We start from the raw sequence: 25,055 nt of genomic DNA on the forward strand, positions 1-25,055 counted from the left end.
ATTAAACCTAAGAAGTCCCCCGGTGCCAATTCCATGCTTAAAAATCCACACACCAAAGGAGCAAGCAGCAACAAGAACATCAAATCAACAAAGTACCATAGGCCAGAGCCCAGAGCAATCCATTTGAACAGCTAATAAAACTTATCAAATCAAAGACGCCTGTCGGAACCCAAAATTCGATGCTACAAATTGCCATATATTGCACTAATCTGCAAAAAGGTGGAAGGAAAGACAATGTTTTGGTGGGATCAAGATTCAAGAGTTAACCCAGAAAGCCACCAGCAACCTTTCAAACAGCACTTCACCATGAGGAAAGGCACATCATCCGCAAAGCAGTTTAGCTAGCTTCTTCTAAATGCCATATCTTAAAAAACAGAGGTAGTACTCAGATTAACTAGGACCACATATAGTTAGACGCATACCAGCGTAGCGAAAGAAAATATACATCTTCAAAGTTGTACAGCACAAATCAGGTTCAGGACAAGACAAGCCCAATAGTGAAAAGAAACCCCAAAGGAATAAAATAGGCTAATTGAGCACTGCCTTATGACCCACCTCACTTCATTTAGCGGCATCACTTGGTACTTTGGCAATAGCTTAATTTAGCACTGCATATATCAGTTGGCATCAACTTCATTGAAACTGCACGTCTGCCTATGGCGCTTGAACGAAACACATAAAACAGCATATATCAGTAGGCAGCAACTTCATCGAAACTGCATATGTCACTTGGTAGCAACTCCACATATCTGCATATATCAGCTTGAAGCAACTTTGTGCAGTAATACAAGAAGTATAGCTGAAAGAGCAGGCTCTCTGTTCATCAAGCACTTCATATTCTAATATGCTCCAAACTAAAGGATACGAGATAATGCTCACTAGCATTCCAAAACACTACTAAATATATACTCGAACTTCTGAACTATATATATGTGAAGATTTAAGCATTCTATAGCCCCACTGTCATTGCCAGATCAGCAGCAAGTGTTGGGAATTTCTGCAACAGCATGACAAAACCATCTTTGACCACTGCCTTCCTGAAATTTGTCTTCACAGCAAAGAAGTCCATGCACTTTCTCTTCAACTCCGGACAGCCGTACGTCTCAGCGCAAACTAAAATAGAAGCAGCCGTTTCCGCTGAGACATTCTCACATAGCTTGAGTTCACATATAACCTTGAGACGGTCCAGTGCAAATCGGTCAGCCGCGACAAGCAAATGTATCATCATCTCAGTGAGAGGGTCTCCAAGCTCATCATCCGAAGGCAAGGCATCGGTGTAAATGAACTGGAGCATAACTTTGAATGCAGCAGGCTGGATGTCGTGCAGCGTGATGGATGGCATTGTGGCGTCTGCCATGGCGCCAAAGAGCTCTGCGTTGAAGACCGGTGATCGGGCTGCGAGCACGGCACCGTGAGCAGGGAACACCTCACCGCCGACCGCCGACGATGAAATACACATCTGTCCCCAAAGTGGAATCCAGTAGGTGGCCCAGATGGCTTGCTAAGTCGGGCGGTGGCGGCACAGGCAAGGTGCTGTCAATGACTATGACCCCGCACAAGATTGTGACCCTGCCATTCATCACATAGAGCAACTCGAGATGACTTCGCTTCACAAAGCGTTTCCACCCCAGCTCGATGCCGCCCCTGGGTGGGTAAACCTCCACGGACCTGAGCGCATCTGAAGAAGACAGCGTGCCATCTCTGCACACCATGGAAGCATCGAAGATGGCTCTGACTCTGACGTTCTTGGATTTGGTCAACAGCTGTAGCCTGTAGGTAGATAGATAAATGCTCGTTGTCTCCATCTACCTTGTCCCCATGCGGGTAGCAGTTAATCCTCCACAGGTAACCCCCGGCGGAGAAGTTCTCGGAGCTGACGACGTCCCCAACGCCGAGGTGATGGATTTGCGCGTAGTTAAGCTTGAACTCGAGAAAACCAGAGCCCAACATCCTACTGCTTATCTGCATCCTAGAGGAATTCCCGTGTAAATAACACCGATTCGCAAGCAACAAAAACCCTTAACCGTAAGAAAAACTGAAGAAAAGGACGCGAAAATACTCACGTTTCCAACAAATGGTTGTGCACTTGTGCTGGGGTAGGGTTGGTGGGATTGCTGGTTGCACCAGCCGCCGCCGCTGCCGATCTATCACCGGCGCCGCCGTCAGCTTAAGGCTCCTCAGGAAAGGAGCAGCGTACGCCTTGCCTCGGTCAACCGTCAAGCCTCCTGGCGCCGATCGTCGCCTCCGACAAGCCTCCGCAGCTCGCTTCACTGTTCGGTGGTGGGACGGGAGAGAGTGATGCTCTGGCCGGCGCCGCCTAGTGACGTAAGCTGCCCGCTCCAGTCATGCTGCGGGGAGACTCGTGGGCTCGTGGCACAAAAAATAGGCCCATCAAAGCGGATAAGCCCACCGTTGCCCTTGAGGACACCTTCGCCTTTCAAAAAAAAAAGGGGACACCTTCTTCTTTCTTTTGAGGAACTAAAAGGGACACCTTCAATCATGAACTAAGTGAGGTTAACTTGTAGGACTATTCCTTTGTTCGGAAAAAGCTTTCACTAGCAAAAAAAAAAAAAAAGGAGGAGAAATGCAATAGACAACCTAGAGTCTATTTTCTTCCTTTGTGGCTTTATTTATGCTGTCAATGCTCTGGATGAATATAATATGGTTGAACACCGAAGTCAGAGTACTTATGCTAAATCCAAAGATCAACCTAAAAAAATATTGGACATGTCGCAAGATCTAACATTTCATAACCTGTCCAAAACAAATTTGAAGCGATGAAAGAACATCGACAATTGTATCGTTGGGTATAGCATAGCTTGTAAATTCATCACCTCGAATTCTTAATTTTTCACCTTGGGTGCTTGATTTTCTCTCCGTGACCCTGGATAATGAGATCGATGATCCAAGGTTTCTATCCTCATGGAGAGTGCCCAAGAGCACCTCTTTCCTTGTAGATAATCTACGAATTGGCCTTCTATCGATGAAATTGACATATGCGACAACAACATTGTCATGACAATCACTAAAGTTATTATTGGGAACAAGATTCTGATAAAAAATATATTTTTTCGTCGGTAGATTAATTTAAACTAAAGCTAAGTAAATTAGATTAAAAATGATAAACGAAGATAGGTCCTTTTCTTCTTGTCATCGGCGGACTCATAGGAGCAAAGGAACGACAATGGCTGTCTCCTCGTCGTCGGCTGCTCCAAATGAGTCGTCTCGTGCATATACTGAACCAAAGCGCACCATGGACAGTAGGATGAGCACGATGAGAAATATTAATGTTTACGGAACTGCCGGTGCCAACGTCTGATTGGATACCGATTCGTCGGACAGTACTGTGGTCCAAGCCGATTCATTTTCCACGCGCGCGCCTGCACTTTGCATCTATGCCAGCACGCCCCGTATGCAACATTCGATCTACTTTTGAAACATCTAGAAACAACACTTGCAACATACGTCTGAAGACAGATGAAACACTTCAAACATGCGTCAAAAACACTTGAAAACTATTACAAACATACACAATATGCAAATAAAACACTTGCAACATATATATGAAACATATGCAACATCTAGATGAACGCACTCGCAACGTACGTATGAAAAAATGAAACATTAGGGACAAATGCTTGCAACATACGTGTACAACCATAGCAATATATGCAACATCCCGATCCACTTTTGCAATATTCGTATGAAACACTTGTAATATACCTTTAAAACATTTGAAACATTTAAAATGTACACTTGCAACATGCATCGTATCCTAATGCAGCCTCCTTCGCCGTCTGCATCGGGGCACCACAGCCATAGCAGGAGGCATGGCCGGAGGCCTTCCGTGCCATGGCTTGGCGCTTGTTGGCGTCGTTAGGCGGGGCGGGCGGTGGAGCAGGAGCAGCGCGCGGGCGCATGGAGTAGGAGGAGCGGCGGCAGGAGCAGTGGAGCGGGCGGCATAGCAGGAGTAGTGGGGTGGGCGCGCAGAGCAGGGGCGGGTGGGGCGGGCGGTAAGAGCAACGAAAGAGATAAACTCGGGAGGTTGGCTGGTCTATAGGCCACAAAAGAGGCATTCAGACGAGACAAACGCATAGTCACGTAAAACGGGTTTGAAGGCATCGACCCTCGACCTAGGTTCATCGACTGCGACCTGGGTTCGCGGCTTCATTTTGAACCCACCGTGTAAAAATGTCTTGCAGTAGCTTACCACGTCCCTCCACCCCGTACGATGACCCCGTCAACCCAAAAACTTTGTGACTATGGACGGACACTCTGCACACAACATTTCGGTAACATTTAACATATCTTTTTCGGGTTCAGAGTTTCAGGCACTTCATGTCAAGTACGACAGAGCGGAGAACCATAGTTATCTGTTGCTTAAAACATCATGGCACGTAATAAACACTACTCCATCTTCATTTTCTGTTGAGGGTCCCGGGACTTTTCCAAATGAATCGTTCAAACTGGGGAGAGTCGCTCGTTCACGCGCACTCGAGCACTGGGCGTGGCCGTGCCCGCGCACGCCGCGTGGCTGCCGTCTCCCTGCCCGAGCACCACGCCGTTGGTCAGCTGCCGGCGCCAATGAGCGCCTCTGTACGCCACGCCGCACTACTGGCCGTGCACTGTCACCCTCCTCGTCGCGTACGCCAGCTGTTTTTTTCCGTAGAACACGACTTCACACGTATTTCATTAAAAAGGAGGGGAGCCGAAAGAATGCCATACACAGAGCAGCTATGGGAGAACACATAGTGCCGGTTACAGAACCACAGAGAAAGTGGTTAAGAACCTGATGACAACATAAATGAAAGAAACGGCGTTAGGGAGAGTCCCTCTATCAAAAACCTAAACGACTAGACCTGTACAGGAGAAACAAACATCAACGCATGCCCGCCAATAAAAGAGATGAAGCCGCGGTAGCAAAGCATCCACCGAGAAGCGACGAGACTATGGTGGCCCTCAGCCATAGGCATGAGAGGGGGGGGGGCACGAAGCGACATAGGCGGTAAAGTATCCGCCCGAACAGTGACAGCAGCAAAGCATCCGCTGTGGAGAACGAATCGACGACGGCGACATAGGCGGTAAAGTATCCGCCCGAACAGTGACAGCAGCAAAGCATCCGCTGTGGAGAACGAATCGACGACGGCAACACCAAGCGGCCTAGATAGACCAATGCGAAGACGAGCATGAAGCGCACACAGGCCTAGCACAAAAAGCGACTCCGGCAAGAGCGACGAGATGGCCTGTAGTAGTGCTCAAACGATGCCTTCAAGAAGGACCTTGACATCCGCAGACGATAACGACGTTGGTAGAAGCACACGAGTCGGTCTTTCGACCCGACCCAGCCTACCTCGACGAACAGAAACGTCGACGACGCCTCAAGGAAGGTAGATGACACAGCTGTGCCACCGCCGCCGGCCCGAGGAAACCGAGCAGGGTTTTCACCCAAATACTGAACGTCCACAGGAGCAGGCCACCCGTAGCAGCGACACGAACCGCCTGTCAGCATCTCTAGCCACCGCGCGTCGGCAGGCAGTGCTCCGGCTGCCAGGCACCAGCCGTCAACAACCATGGGGGCTCGGCATGGGGAGGCGCGGACACGACAGGTGCTGGCCCGTCGCTGCCAGACGCGGCCGCCGAAGCTGCCGCCACGGGCCGACGAGGTGAGGCCTTCGGCTCCTGACGCGCCGTGGATAGGCGCAGATCCGGCCGTGGACAGGCGCTGCCCGGCCGTCCTCGGCCAGCAGAGGCCGCCGAGCTTCACACCAGCCGTAACCACAGGCCACGCGGAGGGGGCTGGAACCACCGACGCGCTCGAGTAGATCCGACGCTCCAGCCAGAGCAACATCCACGACCGACGCAGATCCGGCGAGGGAGAGGCAAGATCCGGCCCCGGGCGGCCTGGATCTGGCCCGAAGGCCGGTTGACTCGTCGAAGAAGCTTGCGGAAGAGGCATGTTTGTAGAAGGGTGGAGCGAGAGATGGGGGAAGGATGGGAGGCTGCGATGGTGACCTTTTTTCGGGCCATCGCCGCTGCACGCCAGAGGGCAGCGGCGGCAGCCGAAGAGGAGGCGGAAGGAGGAGGCCTGGAGCGGCGCCGGCGAGCGCCCCCGAGACACCCATAGGGGACGCTCGGGGTCGGGGCACAAGGATGAGTAGTGCGTTCCAGCTGCTTCTCTCCTAGAGGGAGCCGACGTCGCGCCCGTTCCACACCCTGCGCGCGCTCGCCACGCGCCCGATGCTGGCCGGAGCAGCTGCCTCGCCCAATCGTGCCACGCTCGCGTTCCTGTGCTGCTCGGTTTCCAAGAGATTTGTGAAATGCATTGGAAAATGTAGAAAAATTCAAAAAAAAGAAGTCAAAATCGGTTACTATCGATGGCAAGCACAAAGTTCCTCTTAAATGGAAGACCAGGTAACAGAATTTGCCATGCTCGAGGTCTCAGGCAAGGCGACCCCCTCTCGCCTATGCTGTTTGTTCTTGTCATGGAGGTGCTAGCTCAATGGCCTCATTTGCTATGCGGATCAAAAATGGGGTTCTCAGCCCTCTGCCCATCAGAGCATCAAGATGTCGTGCTTCTCTATACGCAGATGACCTGGTCGTCTTCTTAACCCCGGTGCAGGAGGACATTGCTGTCATGAAGGAGATCCTACGGATTTTTGGTGAAGCTTCAGGTCTATTCACAAACATGGACAAGTGTGTTGCCTCACCGATTCAGTGCTCACCTGACCAAACTAAAATTTTCCGGTTCACAAGCTAAAGCAGTCAGATGAGCAGGCTCTAATTGACGCAGTGGCGAACCGGATTTAGGCTTGGAAGGGGAGCTTGCTCAACTTAGCCGGAAGAGCAACTCTCACGGCAGTCACTCTTTCAGCCATTCCAACACACATATCCATCGCCGTCTGCTTATCGCCTTGGGCTGTGGGACAAATCGACAAGCGACGTCGTGCCTTTCTTTGGTCTGGCAGCGATCATGTCACCGGTGGGCAGTGCAGGGCGGCATGGCCGGTCGTATGTCGCCGAAGGAGCTAGGTGGGCTTGGTCTGCTCGATCCATGACGCTTCAGCGTGGCCCTCCAACTGAGATGGGAGTGGCATCGCAGACTCCAGTCCAATCGGCCATGGGTGACGTTGCCATCGGTTGGGAACAAGGTGGTGCTGTCCGCTTTCCACGCAGCGACGGACGTCGTACTCGGTGATGTTAGATCCTCAGTTTTCTGGCTCGATCGCTGGATGCCGGATGGATGCTCTGTGCGCGACGTCGCCCCAAGCCTTCTGCACGCTGTGGGACGAAGGCACCTTGGACGCTCTGTTGCTGAGTCGATCAACGAGAACGCCTGGGTCCGGGACATCGCAGGGCCTTTCACTATGCCAGTTCTTCTCGACTATCTGAGGCTTTGGAATATCGTCCGGAACGTGCAGTTAACGGCGAATGCTCCAGACGTCTTACGATGGAGATGGTCGGCGAGCATGTCCTACTCTTCATCTTCGGCCTACCAATCACTTTTCGTTGGTGCTTCCAGGCAGCTGGGGGCAAAGGAGCTCTGGAAGGTTTCTGCTCCGGCAAAGGTCAAGCACTTCTTTTGGCTTGCACTACATAGGAAATGTTAGACTGCAGCTCGTCGGCGCCGTCATGGACTGCAGTTGACGCCAAACTGTGTCCTATGCTCAACTGGTGTCGAAGAGATCGACCACATCTTGCTCTCCTGTGCCTTCAGTCAGCAGGTATGGTACAAGGTGTTGGGGGTGCTCGGACTTGATCATGCGGTGATTACAGCAGATGACTCTTTCTGGTCATGGTGGTTACGCTCGCGCAAAATAGTAAGCAAGGATTTGAGACGAGGTTTCGATTCCCTTGTCTTCCTAGTCAGCTAGCACCTTTGGAAAGAAAGAAACTCAAAGACATTCAACAAGATCAGTTGTAGCACGGGTGAGGTCCTTGGTGCAATCTTCGATGAAGCAAATCTCTGGGTTATGGCAGGGTTCAGGCATCTGCGTAGTCTATTGCCTTCGGCGCTAGCTAATCAGTCGCAAAATGTGTTTCATGTAAATTAAACTTTCCCGTATTTGCAGGCCCTGGTCAGGGTTCCGCTTTTCCTAAGTAATTCTAGGATTACTCGGGAACGTTGTAACCCTTGACATTCCACTTCTGCTTAATGAAACACATGTCGCAATGACACGCTTGCAAAAAAAAGATTAATCATTTATTTATTTTACCTATTTGAAATGTATTTGCTCTTGAAAAGAAATGTATCTTTTAATCAAATTTTGTACGCACGGCTTACAATACACTAGTTCATATGAGTCTGATATATGAATGTGTTCAGTCTAATGAGTCTCTATTTTCCAAGTTTGTTGTATTATTAGCCCAATCTAAAATTTTGTTTGGTTGAACTTTAAGCTTCCACAATCTACGTATTAACTAAGGATTATGTCATCTGATTCAACTGAAAGTGCAATCAAACCCTAATTATGGGTTTTAGTGATAATAACCACGCAATTAGAAGACTAATGTGAGTTATCGAGATGACAAACAGAGAATTTAAAATTAAGGATATTACCCATAACGGAGGAGCCCCCAATTACAAAAGGTGACAACATCAACCTCAAAAGGAGGTTTATTTCATTTTATATTTTGAATTTGAGTATAGGATGTGCCGCACTATAAAGAGGGACATAATAAACCTGCTAAAGTGTGCAACCAAGTGCTCAATCCTACACAAAAGAATCCTCATAGCTCAGCCAAGACAGCCAGCTCAACTTCCTTCTATCTCTTGCTGTCTGGCTTGGTGCGGCAGTGCCGCACCTGAAGCGCAACTATGCCGCAGTGCGGCACAGCCGCAGATAGGCCGTGGCACTACCGTGACTTATCTAACCGTTGGGACCAGTGGTGCTATTTATACCTCTTCTCTTCCCTCACAACGGTCTCCTTCGACCTCTGGCCATTCAGACCGACCAGAACAGAAAGTGCTCACTCTCTCTCTTCTTCATTGGTGACCTTGAACTCCCAAGCATTTCTTTGTGATTTTCCATCAATCCTTGAGAGAAAAGGCTCTAAAACTCGATTAGAGAGCACATCCACTAGTTCCCAAAGTCTAAGAGCATTTGGTCCGTGTTTTAGCCGGTGGATTGTGTTTGTTACTCTTGGGCTTGCTCTAGTCGGCTAGAGCTTCGCCCGTGGAGCTTGCCAACTTATGTGGCAGGCCCGGGAGGTTTGTAACCATCTCTTGAAGCTAGTAAACTCACCCCTCATCTTAAGAGTTAACTCTCTTGACTTGAGATCGAGAAAGGGTTACAAAGCCGTAAGCCTTAGTGGCCAGCCTCAACAACATGGACTTAGACAAGCCTTGGTGACGAGTTGAATCACGGAATAAATACTTGTGTCATCTTGTGCTTGATTTACTTCCATTGCATTTTATATTGTTGTTGAGGTGATTTCTAGGGTTTGAGGCCGATCTACGTGCTTACACTTGTGCTACCACTTTGTGCTGTCGATTTGTGATCTACTACCCTGCAGGGAGCTCAGTAATTTCTCCGATCTAAGTTTTCATCCTTAGATTTTGAACTGTATCACGAAATTGTCTACACGTGGGGCAGTGCCGCTGTTCTAGCTCTCTAGTATCGCTGGGCGGCAGTGCCACGAGTTCAGAGCGGCAATGCCGTGGGTTGAATTTGATGTTTGCTCAAGTTTTATTTTAACAGGCCTATTTACGCCCCCTCTAGGCTAACTAGAGATCCTACATCAACACGTCCGAAACAACTGAAAACATAGGTAACATCTAGATCTACTTTCGCAACATACATCTGAAACACTTGAAAAAACCATTGCAAAACATATGAAACATCTAGATCTACTTTTGCAACATCCAGATAAAACACTTGTAACATATGTATAAAACACCTGAAACACTTGAAAACATACGTTTGCAACAGGCATGTTATGCAACATCTAGATCTACTTTTGCAATATCCAGATGAAACACTTGAAACATACATCTGAAACGCTTGAAACACTTGAAACGCAGGCTTGCAACATGCGCATACTGTCATTGCAACATGCTAGATCTGCTTTTGAAACATCAGGATGAAACACTTGAGACATAAGTCTGAAACGTATGAAACACTTGAAAGATGATGTCGCCGTTGGCCACGGCCTACCAGGTGAGATCGGGTGAGCGAGGAAGCAGATTGGGCGCGTGGAGAAAGAGGGGAAGACCGATTGGTCTCCGCTCTTGGCGCGAGCTGTCGCCAGAGACGGACCAAAGTGGCCGGGCGAGCGCAACGGAGAATGGAAGTCGCGCAAAGGTCGGTGAGCGTAGTGGAGAGGAAGGAAGGCGCCCGCTGGTGCTAGGATATAGTAGAGATGGAGGATGGAGGCCGCCGGTTGGGCGGGCGTGGTGGAGAACGTCGTGGCGGGCGGCGCTATGGAGCGACCGCAGCAGCAGGATGCCGCGGTGGAGTTGGCCGCACGGGTAGGATGCGGCGTTGGAGGGGCCGTGCGGGCAGGATGCGCCGGTGGATCGACCGCACGAGCAGGATGCGGCGTGTGTAGCCGGCCGCAATGGTCGGGCTGAGGAAATCGCGTTTTTGTTTTTTTAGTAAAGGGCAGTAGAGATGAGTGGCGGCTTGCCTAGGCCGTTCTGCAAGTGCAGCAAGCGAGCGTCGAGGTGAAGAAAGACGGACGGACACCCTAGCTGCAACGTTATCGTTTTTTTACTTTCTATATATTTTTTCCTCGGAAACGGTCGTCGGACATCCGCCGAACTTGTATTGATATAGGAGGATACTTCCTGTACGCTCTTATCTCTACTGTACGAAGAATGAAGTGTCTGTGTCATCTGTGCTGCAAGGTAGTTTTCGTCCGACGCACCACCCCGTCCCCTACCCCGCCGAGGACGACGCCTGCACCGGTCCCGTCGCCGCCGCCGCCGCCGCATACCGCCCCGTCTACGGAGGCGTCCGGTCGCCGCTGACCGGCCCCTGCCCCGCCGAGGCCAACGCCCGCCTGGTCCCGTCACGACGCCGACGGCCCATCTACATAGGCGTCCAGTCGAAGCCGCCCGCACCGGTCCCGTCAAGCCACAGCCGCAGACCGCCCCGTCTGCGGAGGCGTCCTGTTGCCGCCACCCCGCCAAGGCCTCCGCTCCCGATCTGCCCCTGCAACGCCTTGTCTGCGGAGGCATTCGGTGCTGGCGCCGGCGGCTGCTGCGTCAATCTCCTCAAGTTTCTAACCTCCGCCTGCCGCTGCCCATGAAGAGACTGCCTCCACCAGCAGCCGCCGAGCCTGAATGAAACCAGAACGGGACGACAAAATTATAATTATAGGACACCAAACAATGCGCTTCATAATTATAGGATTTCAATCGTCGACTTTGTTAAAATGATCCTCGAAACGTTGGCTTCTTATTTTAGATGACATGTGGCATATTTCTTCACTTTGTTAATCAAAATACATGTATTTTACTCCTCTTGTGACCTTCTGCCCTACTCGGATACTCCTCACTCGCTTCCTTTAGCTCCATCCCTCGCCGCACCGGTTAAAATGATAATATATACATATAGAAAAAAAAACGAAGACACATTAATAAAACTGAACAACTGATGTGTTCATATAGCGCTAATTTGATAGCAGTTCTCAGATTGCAAAGGTTACATGTCGAAGAAAATCTAGAGGCGCGAGTCGAAGCTATTGTCGGTGATCTGCTGCCAGATCTCGCGCAGCTCATCCTTGTTGATCTTATCACCTGCATCTGCCGGCGGCGGCTCAGCGTGTCGAAAAGCTCCATCGCGAACTCCTGCGACTCCGTCATCCCTGCATCCAAAAACTCCAATGCGGTTAGGAACTAATCGCTCGAAGAAGCCTGGGGTTTCTCGAAGGGAAAGGGGGAGGGGACTGAAGCGAACCTATGCATTTGGGGAAGTCGGCACGGGAGAGGTAGCCGTCGCGCGCGAGGCGGTCGAAGTTGGCCTGGACCTCGATCCAGGCGTTGCTGGCCTTGTTGCCGCCGCTGATGAAGCGGAGGCCGCGGATCGCGCGCTGCACGCCGGACTTGGTGCGGTCGAGCTGCGCGTGGCAGCGGCGCTGTGCGTGGGCCTCGAGCGCGGCGTCGATGCCCGAGGACGGCGCCGCGGCGGCGGCTCCCCCGCCGCCGCGAGGTTGGCGCGGTTCTAGGTGCGCGTGAAGCGCTTGGTGAGGTCCTGCGAGAACTGCTTGGCATGGTTGGCAGTGGCCTTGAGCTCCTGCGAGAAGCTGCGCGGCGAGGGACGGAGAAGCCGCGCGTGCGTGCTGGTGTCGGATGCCGTGAGCGTCTTGCAGAACATGTGGGGCGTCCATGCGAGCGGCTTCATGGCGCCCCGTCCTCGCCGTCGCGACCCGCGTCATCCTCCTCCTCCACGATGTTGAGGTCAATGCCCGCCATGGCCCCGGTTGCCCGCAGCAGCTGGCTCCACACGGAAGGAGCAGACGACGGCACGCCGGTGCGGCGAGGGATGGAGCTGAGGAAGTGGGTGAGGAGTATCCGAGTAGGGGAGAAGGGTCACAAGAGGGCCAAAATACATGTATTTTGATTAATAAAGTGAAGAAATACGTCAATTGTCATCTAAAATAAGAAGCCAACGTTTCAAGGATCATTTTAACGAAGTCGACGATTGGAGTCCTATAATTGCGAAGCACATTGTTTGGTGTCCTATAATTGCAATTTTCTCGAATGGGACGGCCTGAAACAATAGGTTCTCTTTACAGTCTCGTCTAGCAATCAACTCTTCATATGTTTTATTTATGCTCCCGGTCAACTACGTCCTTTACAAGCTTGTACGATGTTTCCTTTTCGCTGGTTAGTTTCTGGGCTGATAAGTCCGGCTGGTGCTGGTTTGTTATGAGAGGAAAACATTGTTGGCTGACTGATAAGCTCTGGCTGAAAGCAACAAGCGAACAGGCTGATTGTTGCCTGTCCAAAGCCCAAACCAAATCAACCCTGAATAACTGAAATACAAGCCATAGATTTAACAGAGGTTAGCTCCACCCATAATCAGAGCTTAGGTAACTCAGATGGAAATGAACCCAAATATGAAAGTCCAGCATTCTTTTAGATTGAGCTCTGATCCTCTTCCTCTCTATGTGAAAAGCTTACACAAACTTGAAAAAAAAATTGCAGTACAGAATTCAGGAATAGAGTAGAGCTGGGATTTTAGATAATCTCATTACGCCGCCATCACTAGTCTCTGAATATATAAAGCTCACGCCATCACTGTAGGATTCATGAAACAAAAAAAAAAAAAAACAGGAGTGAATGGTGCCTCTCTTTTTCTCTGACAATAAGGAGGCAGTGGTTTAGTTTAGAAAAATGTTTTGCTAATTTTATAATAACTTCCACGCAATTAGATCAGCTTTGCCTGTATGTATAAATGATGTTCAATGTTTGCAGAAGCTAAATATTACGACAAACATAAAATACGAAAAGAAGGGCCATACTTTCATCTTTGGGCAGACCCAGTGCCGGAGGCTCCCACATGAGTGGGGTCTGGGGAAGGGAAAAACCGAGGCAAGCCTTCCCCCCGCAAAATTTGCGGAGAGGCTGCTTCGAACCCACGACCTGGTGACTCAGTGAGATAGCTCTCACCACTGCACCAGGCCTGTCCTTCTCCATACTTTCATCTTTGTCAAGCTCAATTTAAAACCAGTTTCAGCTCTATGTTCTCGTCTCCTGCCTGCAAACTGATATAAACAAGCTTTTGTGCTTCCATTCTAGCTACTATAATAAGTTCTATCACAATGAAGCAGGAAGTAGTCGCTTAGAGATAAGAGGAACGAATTGCGTCCTTGTTTTGTTACATACCATAGGAACATCCCAACATTCTGTAGTCGCTTAGCCTCAGCCTTGCATTGGTGGCTACTGTTTCCCCCTAATTATATTTGCTAATCTAAAAAACACTGATCAGCTCCCTTGGCATGCTTCTCCCTTTCCACACAAACTTCATTCTGGTAAGTTCAGAAGCTTCTGCACAACAAAAGGTTATCAGAATTCAGAAGTTGTTTCCTCAATGCAGACAACTGAACTCTGAAAATAACTCCTTGACATGTTGGTGATGGTGACACTCTGAACCTCCTTAGCTACTGAACATTTAGCAATGGAGATTCTGGGTTTAAGTTCAACAAAAATCCCATGACTCAGTAGCGCTCCAAGAAGAAGTGCAGTTAACGTACAGGAAGACAAAAAGAGAGTAAACAGAGAAGGGCAGAGTTTGGGTAGGAACGGCAACCCAATGCCGAGTGCTGAGGATACTCAGAGCCTTAGAGCCATTTTTTGTTCCCTTGAAATTCAGCCCTGCGATGGGATGCAGATCGCATATCAGTCAGTATTGAAAACAACTATGTTCTGAATCCAAGTCCCATTTGTTGTTGCCCTGCTGGTATTGAACTGATCTCATGCTGCAGTATAATTTCATCCAGCAAATGACACAGTTTACTTGAAAAGGAAGTATGTTGCAGTACGATTTCACCAAGCAAAAACGACACTATGTTGAGTGTTTTCATGTGTTGGGTGACTCCAAGTGTTAACATGTAGTTGTCCCTTTTATAGATAAACAGTGAAGACAAGAGTTGACGATAGACAGTGGAAGGCGTGTGAAAAGACTATCTGTGCCACAAGAACCTCTATCACTTGTGGTCCAGGCTGACAAAGACAAGATCCTCAGGTAAGAGGTCTGTTAGCCTTAATTGCGAACAAATTCCCTTTGTATTTACATCTAATTCCCTTTGCATTAATTAATTTTAGTCATTTTCCTTTTGTATTGGATCCGATTCCCTTTGCATTAATTAATTTTAGTGATTTCATACTGGATCATGGTTCTCAATACTTTCAGCATATTCAGCAACGTGGACTTGCACCCTTACCACCGGCCGTGCTGCAGTCGTGGTAACGACTTCCCCGTCCTTGATTCTGCAGCAACCAGCCTCCGGTAGTCGTCCTTATCAACAGGTACAATTTTGGGCTTTGTTTTTACTCTGTATAATTCTTGGGTTGAGGCAGTCAATAGACGTCCATGGTGCTTCGACAACTGGGCGGGAAACAGGTGGCCAGCTGCTAGCATGCTAGCTGCCACCTGACATGCGGCACCATCACCTGTAGGAAATTGAAATGATAATGTGCCCATCTAAATATTCATTTAAACAATATTGATGCTAGCTAAAGTTTCGAATCCCTGTTCTACAATCTTTCCTAGGCAACCTTTACTCTGCATTTGAGATACTCGTAATTGATCTATACCATATAGCACACTAATGGTGAGTAAGAGATGCATAAGAACAACAACATGGTTTGGTAACACTAGAAATCTTTTTTGCAGATGGCATCTTCGAAATACACTGTGTGCCACACCCCATTCAAAGATATATCCAACACTACTAATATTGTAAGTGGACCCACAACGTCCAATCTGCAACCAGACGTTACAGACCCAAAAGAAAGTAAGAGGCAAAGGGCAAGGGACGCGTACGCAAATATGTCTCAAGACCGAAAGGAAAAGTTACTAAAAAACGTCGAGAAGATTATCATCGAAGGAAAGCACAAGCTCTTATTACAGATGAAGAGCCACAACCAACAACCCCAATCACTGCTACAGGTGACACTCCTTGCCTCCTTTCAATTGTATTGTACAACACCGGTTGATGTGAATCTTGTCTACAAGCATCCTAAGTAATGTCGACCAATGCTACACCTTAGAAGAGGAAAATATGGTTCCAGATGACAATACTGATTGGTTGCACAAAAACAAAAATGATACATACAATGTGGCACGTACCAGAAAGTTGGTTATCAAGCATATGATGCATGGCCCATGCAGTGTGCTAAATCGCGATTGCCCATGCATAAAGGGTCGTGATTCATGCAAGAATCATTATCCACGACCGTACAACGAGGCTACCTTACAGGGCAAGGACTCCTACCCAATTTATAGGCGACGTGAAGACAGACGCCAGACAAGAGTTCGAGGGGCCGTACTAGATAACAGATGGGTCATCCCCTACAACCCTTACCTCCTTCGACTTTTCAATTGCCACATAAATGTTGAGGCATGTGGTAGCATCAAGGCCGTGAAATAGTTATTCAAGTACATATACAAGGGCCACGATCGTGCTTCTGCGTGATGAAAATGGAAAAATTGATGAGATTGAACAATATAGAGAGGCTAGGTGGGTGACCCCACCAGAAGCATTGTGGAGGATATATGGATTTGAGTTGAGCAAGAACTCGCCACCTGTGATACAACTGCAACTCCATCTTCCGAACATGCACATGATGTCGTTTCACCAACGACAAGGTATACAAAGAGTGGTTAACCGTCCATGTGCTGATAGGTCAATGCTCACGGCATACTTTGAGGAAAACAGATTAGATGAAAGGGCTTGTGAGATTTTGTACAATCATTTCCCCGAGTGGTATACTCAGCAACCACGCGATAAAAAGTGGCAACGAAGGAAACAAGAATATAAGGGCCAGGTAGGTTGAATCGTCTCTGCTCATCCGGCCGAGGGGGAACGCTACTATCTCCGTGTTCTCGTAAACCATGTGAGTGGTGCGACCTCTTACAATGGTCTAAGAACAGTGGATGGACTGATCCTACCGACATTCTGTGAAGCTGCAGAGAGAAGGGGTCTCATTGAAGCCGATGACTCATTGGATGTGTGCATAACTGAAGCTACTCTGTATCAGATGCCATCCTCGCTACGAAGGCTATTTACAACAATATTAGTATTCTGTGAGACGAGCGATGTGCGTGGACTTTGGAATAGACACCTAGATGCCATGTCAGAGGACTATCGGCACAATATACAATCCACATCATCAGCTGTAGAGCAGATGGTCTTGATTGATATTAGGAATTTGCTACACTCAATGTCTAAGGACATAAAGTCATTCCCTCTGCCAGATATCAATGACACATATGATGCTGCCAACGGCATTCTAAGGGAGATTTTTGAGGAGTCAAGCATGCCCTAGAGGGGTCCCTTAACAATGAGCAAAGGGTTGCTTTTGATGACATTATTTTTGCCGTTGACTCTGCTCAAGGCCGAGTATTCTTTGTTGATGGACCTGGTGGCACTGGAAAGACCTATCTATATAAGGCCCTGCTCACAAAAATACGCAGTAAAAACAAGATTGCTGTGGCTACAGCTACATCTGGCGTTGCGGCTTGCATATTGCCTGGAGGGAGGACTGCCCACTCACGTTTCAAGATAGTCCTTAACTATCGAGGATGGCACTTTTTGTAGTTTCACGAAACAGAGTGGTACCGCTAAGCTTCTACGGACAACATCCCTCATTATATGGGATGAGGCTTCTATGACCAAGAGACAAGCAGTAGAGACGCTAGACAACAGCCTACGTGATATAATGGATTGGCACGAACTTCCTTTTGGTGGTAAGACTGTTGTGTCTGGTGGAGATTTCACGTAGGTCATTCCTATTGTAAGGAAGGGGTCGAGGGCTCAGATAATTGGTGGGTCACTACGAAGGTCATACCTTTGGGATTCCATGCGCCACTTAAAGCTGGTGGGTAACATGAGGGCGCAGAGTGACCCAGGTTTTGCTGAATATCTGTTGCGCATTGGTTGTGGTACCGAGGAGGTCAATGGTGATGGTGATGTCTGTCTTCCTGATGGTATCTGTGTGCCATATACGGGGAATGACAATGAACTTGATACATTAATAGACTATATTTTCCCGAGCCTCAATGAAAATTTGTTGAACCGAAACTATGTCACTTCGAGAGCTATATTGTCTACAAGAAATGACTGGGTGGATATGATTAATATGAAGATAATAGGTCGTTTCCTAGGTGAGGAGATCGTGTACCATAGCTTTGACTCTGCAGTGGACGATCCGCATAACTACTACCCTTCCGAGTTCCTTAACACTTTAACCCCTAGCGGTCTCCCTCCGCATGTGTTAAAGCTCAAGATTGGGTGCTCGATCATATTGTTAAGGAATATTGACCCTGCAAGTGGACTTTGCAATGGAACGAGGCCCGTGGTTCAGGGGTTCCAACGAAATACCATCGATGCAGAAATTGTGGTGGGAGACCATGCTGGAAAGTGAATCTTCCTACCACGAATTTCATTATGCCCCTTTGATGACGAGATATTCCCATTCCAGTTCAAGAGGAAGCAGTTGCCCGTTAGGCTTAGTTTTGCCATGACGGTTAACAAGGCGCAAGGGCAGACTATCCCCAATGTTGGTGTATATTTGCCTGAACCGGTGTTTTCTCATGGTCAGTTGTATGTTGCGCTATCTAGAGCCACTGCCAGATCGAAGATTAGGATCCTTATTGTCCCACCCAGTGATAAGAAGGATAAGAAAAAGAAGGCAACGATTAATGGTATATACACGAAAAATATTGTCTACAAAGAGGTTCTAACACCATAGAAAGGTATTGTCTTCAGCTTTGTATAAGTATTACGTATCTTACAGTTGTGTCTTTTGTAACATATTTGTCGTATCTATCTACATTTCAGGTCATATAAAGAGCATGAGGACAATAGGAGACAAGTAGTATATATATATATATATATATATATATATATATATATATGTGTGTGTGTGTGTGTGTGTGTGTGTGTGTGTGTGTGTGTGTGTGTGTGTTTTGGAGCTAATTGTTTGTGAGGACATGAGCTTTTACATATGTTCTACCCATGCGGCTGTGTGTCATTGGATTATTTTTATGCTCGTAGCAACATACGGGCACTCAACTAGTGCCCCTATGATTTGGAATTACTATTTAAGTTTATATGAGTTAGAACAGATTATGTGCTAACAAAGTCCAATTTTATAACATCTTGAATGGGACGATACAATCTTTACCGTAAATCCATAAATCGTCACGGTAACATGTTTAAAAGAGACACATAAAACACTTCGGCACTTCCTAATCAGGGGATATTTAACTTTTTTTTATTATAACGAACGACGCCTCTTCAGATATCACTCTTAGAATTGTTTCTACATATTTGTCACTGGAAAGAGTAGATTTCATAACTTTAAGTCATTTTTGTATACGTGACAGGACACGCTTGCCAGCGTGGCTGTGTGATGTGAAATGACTTTTCTTGCCCTCCGGTCATCTTCTTCCTTGTGTTGTTTCCGTGGGTGAAGTTCCGCTCCGCGGCTTGTTGCACGACGCCCCTGCGTGCAACCGTAGCAGGAGCTCCTAGCGCCCCAGCAAGCAAAGCCACTAAGGCCGGCCTGAACTCTGCCCAGCGCCACCGTTGACATGTTCCCGGGCCCGGTGCCCCTGCACGCTCCCGCGGCAGAGCCGACGGCCAGCGTTCCAGCTCAGAACGCGTGAACCCGCGCCGCACACCCAGCAGCAGGTACTAGTCGATGTTGCATGCCTCGCCGGCGGAGACGCGGTTGTGGAGCCCCTGGATGTAGGCCGTTAGTTTGCGGTGCGCGCCGACGATCTCGCGGTACCTCACGCTGCCCAGCTTGCCGCCGGAAGCTTGCCTCTGGAAGCTTGTCGTCACGGAGGGCGCGCGGTTGTAGTCCGCGATGGCGTCGGCCGGAACACGCCACCGCGGCGCAGCACCCGGTAGACGCTCCAGCATGGCGTCGGGGATCCAGCTGATGCTGAGCACAGAGCACGCCGTCGAAGGAGCACGTGCATGGAGCCATGGAGTGCACCCGTCGAAGTTCTTGGACGTGGTCACCACCATGACGCCTCGCTCCCGAATCTGCGCTTCGAACGTCCTGGACCCGCAGCCGATGTCCAACACGCCCTTGGGTAGGGAGCCAAGCACGCCGTCGATGGTGTAGTCGAGGGAGTTGCGCTCGTCCTCCAGGACGTCGACCTCGGTCGTCGCTATTGCCATCACCGTCCCATGGTCGAACGTGGCGCGGACGTTAAGCTCGAGCTGCCTCCGGAGGCGTGGGCGGGCTCGCCGATGCGCGTGGGCGGTAACCGCGGAGGCGTGTGGACGGCGGCCGTGGGCGGGCTCGTCGGTGCGCTACTGCGCGTGCAAGCATGTTGGGGGAAGTGAGAAATGCGGAGCAGGGGCCAGAGCGAACACGGACCTTTCGGGACCTGGCCTCGGTGGCTTCGGCCGTGGAGACACCGGGAGCTTTGGCTGCGGGGGCACGCTGGGCCATCGGACAACTAGCTATGGCGTTCGCCCATGGGACGCCGGGCGCCGGCTATGCCACTTAGGCGTGCAGGGTGTCGGGCACCTGGCCACAGCGGCGCTAGGAGAAGCTTAGGCCGGCCTTAGTGGGCAGGGGCGCCGGAAGCACGGGCTGCAGGTGCGCGTGCATAGGTGTCGGGCAACAGACCGCCCACGAGAGCGACGCGAGGAAGAAGATGACCCGAGGACAAGAAGGTAATTTCGCGTCACAAAGACACACTGGCATGCCTATGTGTCCTGCCACGTATGCAAAAATGGCTCAAAGTTATGAAATCTCCTCTCACCAATGATAAATATGTAGGGATAATTTTTTTTCTTGAACGTGCCGTGTAGCACGTATTTCATTAAAAGGAAGTAGACAACACCGAACGAAACAACAAACGGCTCAACACTAGGTAACCAAAGGTTTCCTAGGCGAGGACAAGGAAGAAAAACAGAAGCGAAAAAAGTAAATAAAACTACGACGAAACCCGGCTACTGCCACAAGAGAAACTAAAAGCAACAAAGGGCTAAGGTACATCGAGCTAGTAAACTAGGCCATAGGCAACGATTGGACAACCTAGAGCGGGTACCCCAAGGTAGGCTAAATCTCGAGGTCAACCCCCTCCACCAGCTGGATGCCCTCAATCGCGCAGCCTGCCGGGAAGATCATCCTGATCGCCTCGCGCTTGGACTCCGAGAGAGGCTCGCCGAATAGGGCCATGTACTTATCGAAATCGCCCTCCGCATCTGCCTGCGGCGTCTGGTCCTGCTGGCGGAGTCCCCATTTTGCCATTATCACGTTCTAGGCTTGCACGGTCGGATTGGAGGCTCTGCATCTGCTCTTGGCCGCAAGCCTCTCGCTACGACGTGGCGATGAGAATGTGCATTCAACCGCACGACGCCTCCTAGGAACACGAAGACGTGGAGGTTCGACCAAGATCGGCTCTGTGATGGCAGAGCAAAGCTGCGACTGTAGATACTGCGAGATGCCACTTGGTGACACCGGAGCTGGCGCAACAGTCACCGCCGCGCCCATGGGCGACAAGGCCATAGGCGGGGATGGAACTCTGGACGGCGTCCTCACATGGTCTGAGTGTTCCTCGTCTGAAGAAGGGGCCGAGCGAGATGGGCCAGCACAAAGCTATGCCAGAAGGAGCGACCCTCCTGCTGGGAGCCCCACACCCGAAGGCTCCTCCAAGACGACCAACTGTGGGTCGATCCGGCTGGGGGCGATCAAGGCTACCAACTCCTCGAGCATTGGGTCATCCGTGGTGTCGCGAACAGGGAGCATGTCGTGAGGCCAAACAAACAGCATCAACGGGTCAACCCAAGGAAGGCACGTCCCGCTGGCTGGCACGACGAGGTCGGCCGCAACGTCGGTGCCTTCCTGTGGTGTCAACGGGTCAACCCAAGGAAGGCACGTCCCGCTGGCTGGCACGAGGTCGGCCGCATCGTCGGTGGAGGGGGCGTTGGTGCCTTCCTGTGGCCGTCTTGGGCGCCTCGTGCGTCGACGCCGATGGCCTCGGCCGACAGGCGTACCGGCTGACGGCACATACATAGCCCCACCCGACTCCGCCGGACCGACATGGGCAGGTGGCTGTAGTCGACGACCAGCCTGCGTGCCCAAGCAACAACACCAGCAGCTCCCGTCGCCGACCCTGGAGCAGGAATCGTTCGTGGACGCTTACAGGCACGACCCAGGTGGCCCAAACCATTGCAGCGTAGGCACCGGCATGGGAGGCGGCATGTCGCCACGCGGTGTGTCCAGGACAGGCAATTGAGACACTGGCCCCGGAACTCATCGGGAAGCGCCAACCAATGACCTGCTGAACCTGACTGTGGTGCTGCGAGGCTGCGATAGGCAGCACCTCTTGCCACCCATCACGATCCGGCGAGGAGGCCCTTTGGAAGGGGCCAAGCCGCCTGTGCACGTGAGCCCTCTGCCTTGAGGCCACGGCAACGCCTTTGCCGAGCGGGGCGATACGAGGCCCCAAACACTGGCGCACAGGGTTGCGTCTATGGGAGGACGACTTGTCATCCTGGTGGCGTTGGGGAGGCCATCGGACTCGACTGCGATGACACCGACGTTTGGCTGCTCCAGCGTCAGGAGCTGAGACGCGGCGGCATGGCCCAAGCCGTTGGTGCGTAGGCATGCTGGGTCCGTCTGGTCCGATGCCGCCTAGGCTCCTCAGCCACCCAAACGATTTTGGGCCTTGCGTCGCATTCGGCTGCGGCGCTGGCGTTGGCGGCGCCGACGATGATGCCGTGGGCGGCATACCCCCGTCGCTCCACCGTCGCCATCCGTTGGGGCCACAGCAGCAGCGGCAGCGTCGATCGTGCCTAGCGCCACGACATCCAGTGGACCGGCCGGAGCAGTTGGGGTAGCAGCTAGCGCTCGGCGAGCGGCCTCTAGGTATGACGAAGGAGAGCAATCACCGTCTGAGTCGTCAGAGAGTGAGATCCTCATCCTCGTCGGACCACCGGCGGAGCTTTGACCTCCCCAATGAGCCACCTCCCGGGTGGAAAGGAAGGGCGGAGGGAGAAAGCCCGCTAGCCGCGCATGGAGACGATGAGGAGGGCACCGGCCGACTAAGTTGGACGTCCTTCTGACCTGGGGCAGGCTAGGAGAGGGTGGGCGCCAGACCCATAGCGGGCGCCGGCGCAGGGCGGTGGTTTCCAAACCCAGAGCAGTCGCCGGCGCAGCTGCTGCCCGCGTGCAAGCCATGCTTGGACAGAGGCGCTGGCGACGCCAGTGGAGAAAGGGTAGGAGCATCGAAGGCTTCGAACTCACCGAAACCAGGGAGAGGGCTAGAGAGTGACCTACCAAAGGATAGATCGGGCAATGGTGCTGACGGATCTGGGCGTTGATGGGGAGGCGCGGCTGGGGAAGGAGCGGATCTGGCCGGATTGGGTTCTAGCGGCTTGGGGAGGACGGAGGAGAGGGACGGGTCGGGGGGGGGGGCAGGGTTGTCCATCTCCCCCTCAGTAACGTATAGAAGTTTATGTCACATGGGAGTTCATTCTACATACGAAATACTATTGCACCGTATACTACCATACACTACTGGAAACCCATCCTTTGCCGAGGGCTTCTGGGTTTGCCGAGGGCTAGATCTCGGGCACTCGGCAAAGGCTCTATTTGCAAGGGCCAGCCCCAGGAGCCCTCGGCAAAGATAGGCCCTCGGCAAAGAAACGGCCCTTGGCAAAATAAATCTTTGCCGAGGGCCTAGCCCTCGGCAAATTGGCCCTCGGCAAATATGGCCGGATGGGTCACGGCGGCCACTGGCGTCAGTCTTTGCTGAGTGCCCGCCATCAGGCACTCGGCAAAGATTTTTTATTTTTTTTAAATTTTCTTTGCTGAGGGCCATTGGCCAAGCCCTCGGCAAAGATCCCCTTTGTCGAGGGCCAGGCTAGGCTCTTGGCAAAGATTTTTTATTTTTTTTTAAATTTTCTTTGTCGAGGGCCATTGGCCAGGCCCTTGGCAAAGATCCCCTTTGTCGAGGGCCAGGCTAGGCCCTCGGCAACGATTTTTTTTTGGTTTTTTGAACCCAGTTTTTTTGTGGTGCTATAATACATTATTTAAAACTCAATTTTAAAATTTGGGCCAATTTTGACTTTTTTCGATATATTTCCCTAATTTATTTCTTTTCGTTGATTTTTTTCGAATATTTCAAATTTGAACTGCAGGTGGATGGAATAATGCAATTTAGTGATTCAAAAAATGTTATTCGTGGTATTTGGTGTATATTGAGTCCCTATCCACGAACTCGCATCAAATTTCGGGCATCTTCTTCATGTAACATGACGAGGAACTTGTCAGAAAAGTGTTTTTAAATTATATAAAATCCATACGAAGTCCGAAAATCATGAAACTTGTCGAGGCGTCATGTTATCGCATGTGTAGGCTGTGGTAAAAAATCGAGAAGGTTTCGAGCAAGTTGTGACGTCGGATGCCTAAAACCCAGACATCTCCCCGTCTCGGTCGAGCAAGGGGAGCTCGGTCACCCCGGCCGGCCCTCCGGCGGCCCCCCACGCCCTGCCTCCCCTCCCCGTCTCAGTCGAACAAGGGGAGCTTGGCCGCCCTGGCCGGCCCCCCGCGACGGCCTCCCCGCCCTGACACCAGCCCCTAGGCCGCCCCTGTCGCCGGCTGCTGTTGGAGGGGAGGAGGCAGAGGGTGAAGTAGGAGGAAGAAGAGAAGGAGAAGAGGAGAAGGAGGAAGGGGAAGAGAAGGAGAAGAAGAGGAGAAGGAGGAAGGGGAAGAGAAGGAGAAGAAGAGGAAAAGGAGAGAAGAAGGAGAGGAGGAGGAGGAGAAAGAGAAGAAGGGAAGAGGAGAAGCGGAGAAGAGAGAAGGGAAGAGGGGGAGAGGAGTACTCCGACACCGCTCGACCTCGCCGGAGAAGAAAGTGACCCCCGCACCGCGACGCCCGACTCCACCGCAACCATAGGTAAATCTCTCGTTGTCGGCCTTCGTGCCGTATGTGGTTGTGTGGGCCTTCATGCCATAAATTGATATGAGGGCCTTCGTGCCGTTGTGAATGTCGGCCATCCTATTGTTTTTTTGCAGGTTTTGGAAACCTCCCCGTGCAGGGGAGGTGCTGCCAAAATTTTGAACAAACAATAACCTATTGCCTTTTTATGCAGGAGAAGAGCACGTCGGAGGGGACCCGAAGGACCCCGATCGTCTTCATCGGCGTCACGGTTCTGCCTGCACTGCGTCGCCTCGCCACTGCCCCGCTAGCCTGACTTCACCGACACCCTAGGTATAAATAACCTCTTTTTCCGCATGTCTGTCGTAGCCCACGCGTAACCCAGTTAGGCGTCTCCCGTCCGAAAGAGATACGATCGTAGGTATGCGGATCTTTGCATATATGCGACCGTATCTATTTCGGATTGTCCACGTT

General features: G+C 50.8%; 1 protein-coding gene, 1 long non-coding RNA gene and 2 pseudogenes across 2 annotated transcripts; 2 read left to right on the top strand and 2 right to left on the bottom strand.

Annotated features, from left to right (window-relative positions):
* Nucleotides 1-415: 415 nt before the first annotated feature.
* Nucleotides 416-2,283, bottom strand: LOC136498842 (BTB/POZ and MATH domain-containing protein 1-like; annotated as a pseudogene).
* Nucleotides 2,284-11,645: 9,362 nt separating this feature from the next.
* LOC136499521 (uncharacterized) lies at nucleotides 11,646-12,330 on the bottom strand (annotated as a pseudogene).
* Nucleotides 12,331-14,571: 2,241 nt separating this feature from the next.
* Nucleotides 14,572-15,628, top strand: LOC136500304 (uncharacterized). Its single transcript, XR_010770003.1, has 3 exons — nucleotides 14,572-14,690; nucleotides 14,859-14,974; nucleotides 15,342-15,628. It is a non-coding gene; the product is annotated as an uncharacterized lncRNA (long non-coding RNA).
* Nucleotides 15,629-17,530: 1,902 nt separating this feature from the next.
* LOC136499522 (uncharacterized) lies at nucleotides 17,531-18,094 on the top strand. Its single transcript, XM_066495143.1, has one exon. The coding sequence runs from the start codon at nucleotides 17,531-17,533 to the stop codon at nucleotides 18,092-18,094; it is 564 nt and encodes a 187-aa protein (XP_066351240.1).
* Nucleotides 18,095-25,055: the final 6,961 nt, after the last annotated feature.

Source organism: Miscanthus floridulus, chromosome 13 (genome assembly GCF_019320115.1).
Source record: "Miscanthus floridulus cultivar M001 chromosome 13, ASM1932011v1, whole genome shotgun sequence".
Taxonomy (NCBI): domain Eukaryota; kingdom Viridiplantae; phylum Streptophyta; class Magnoliopsida; order Poales; family Poaceae; genus Miscanthus; species Miscanthus floridulus.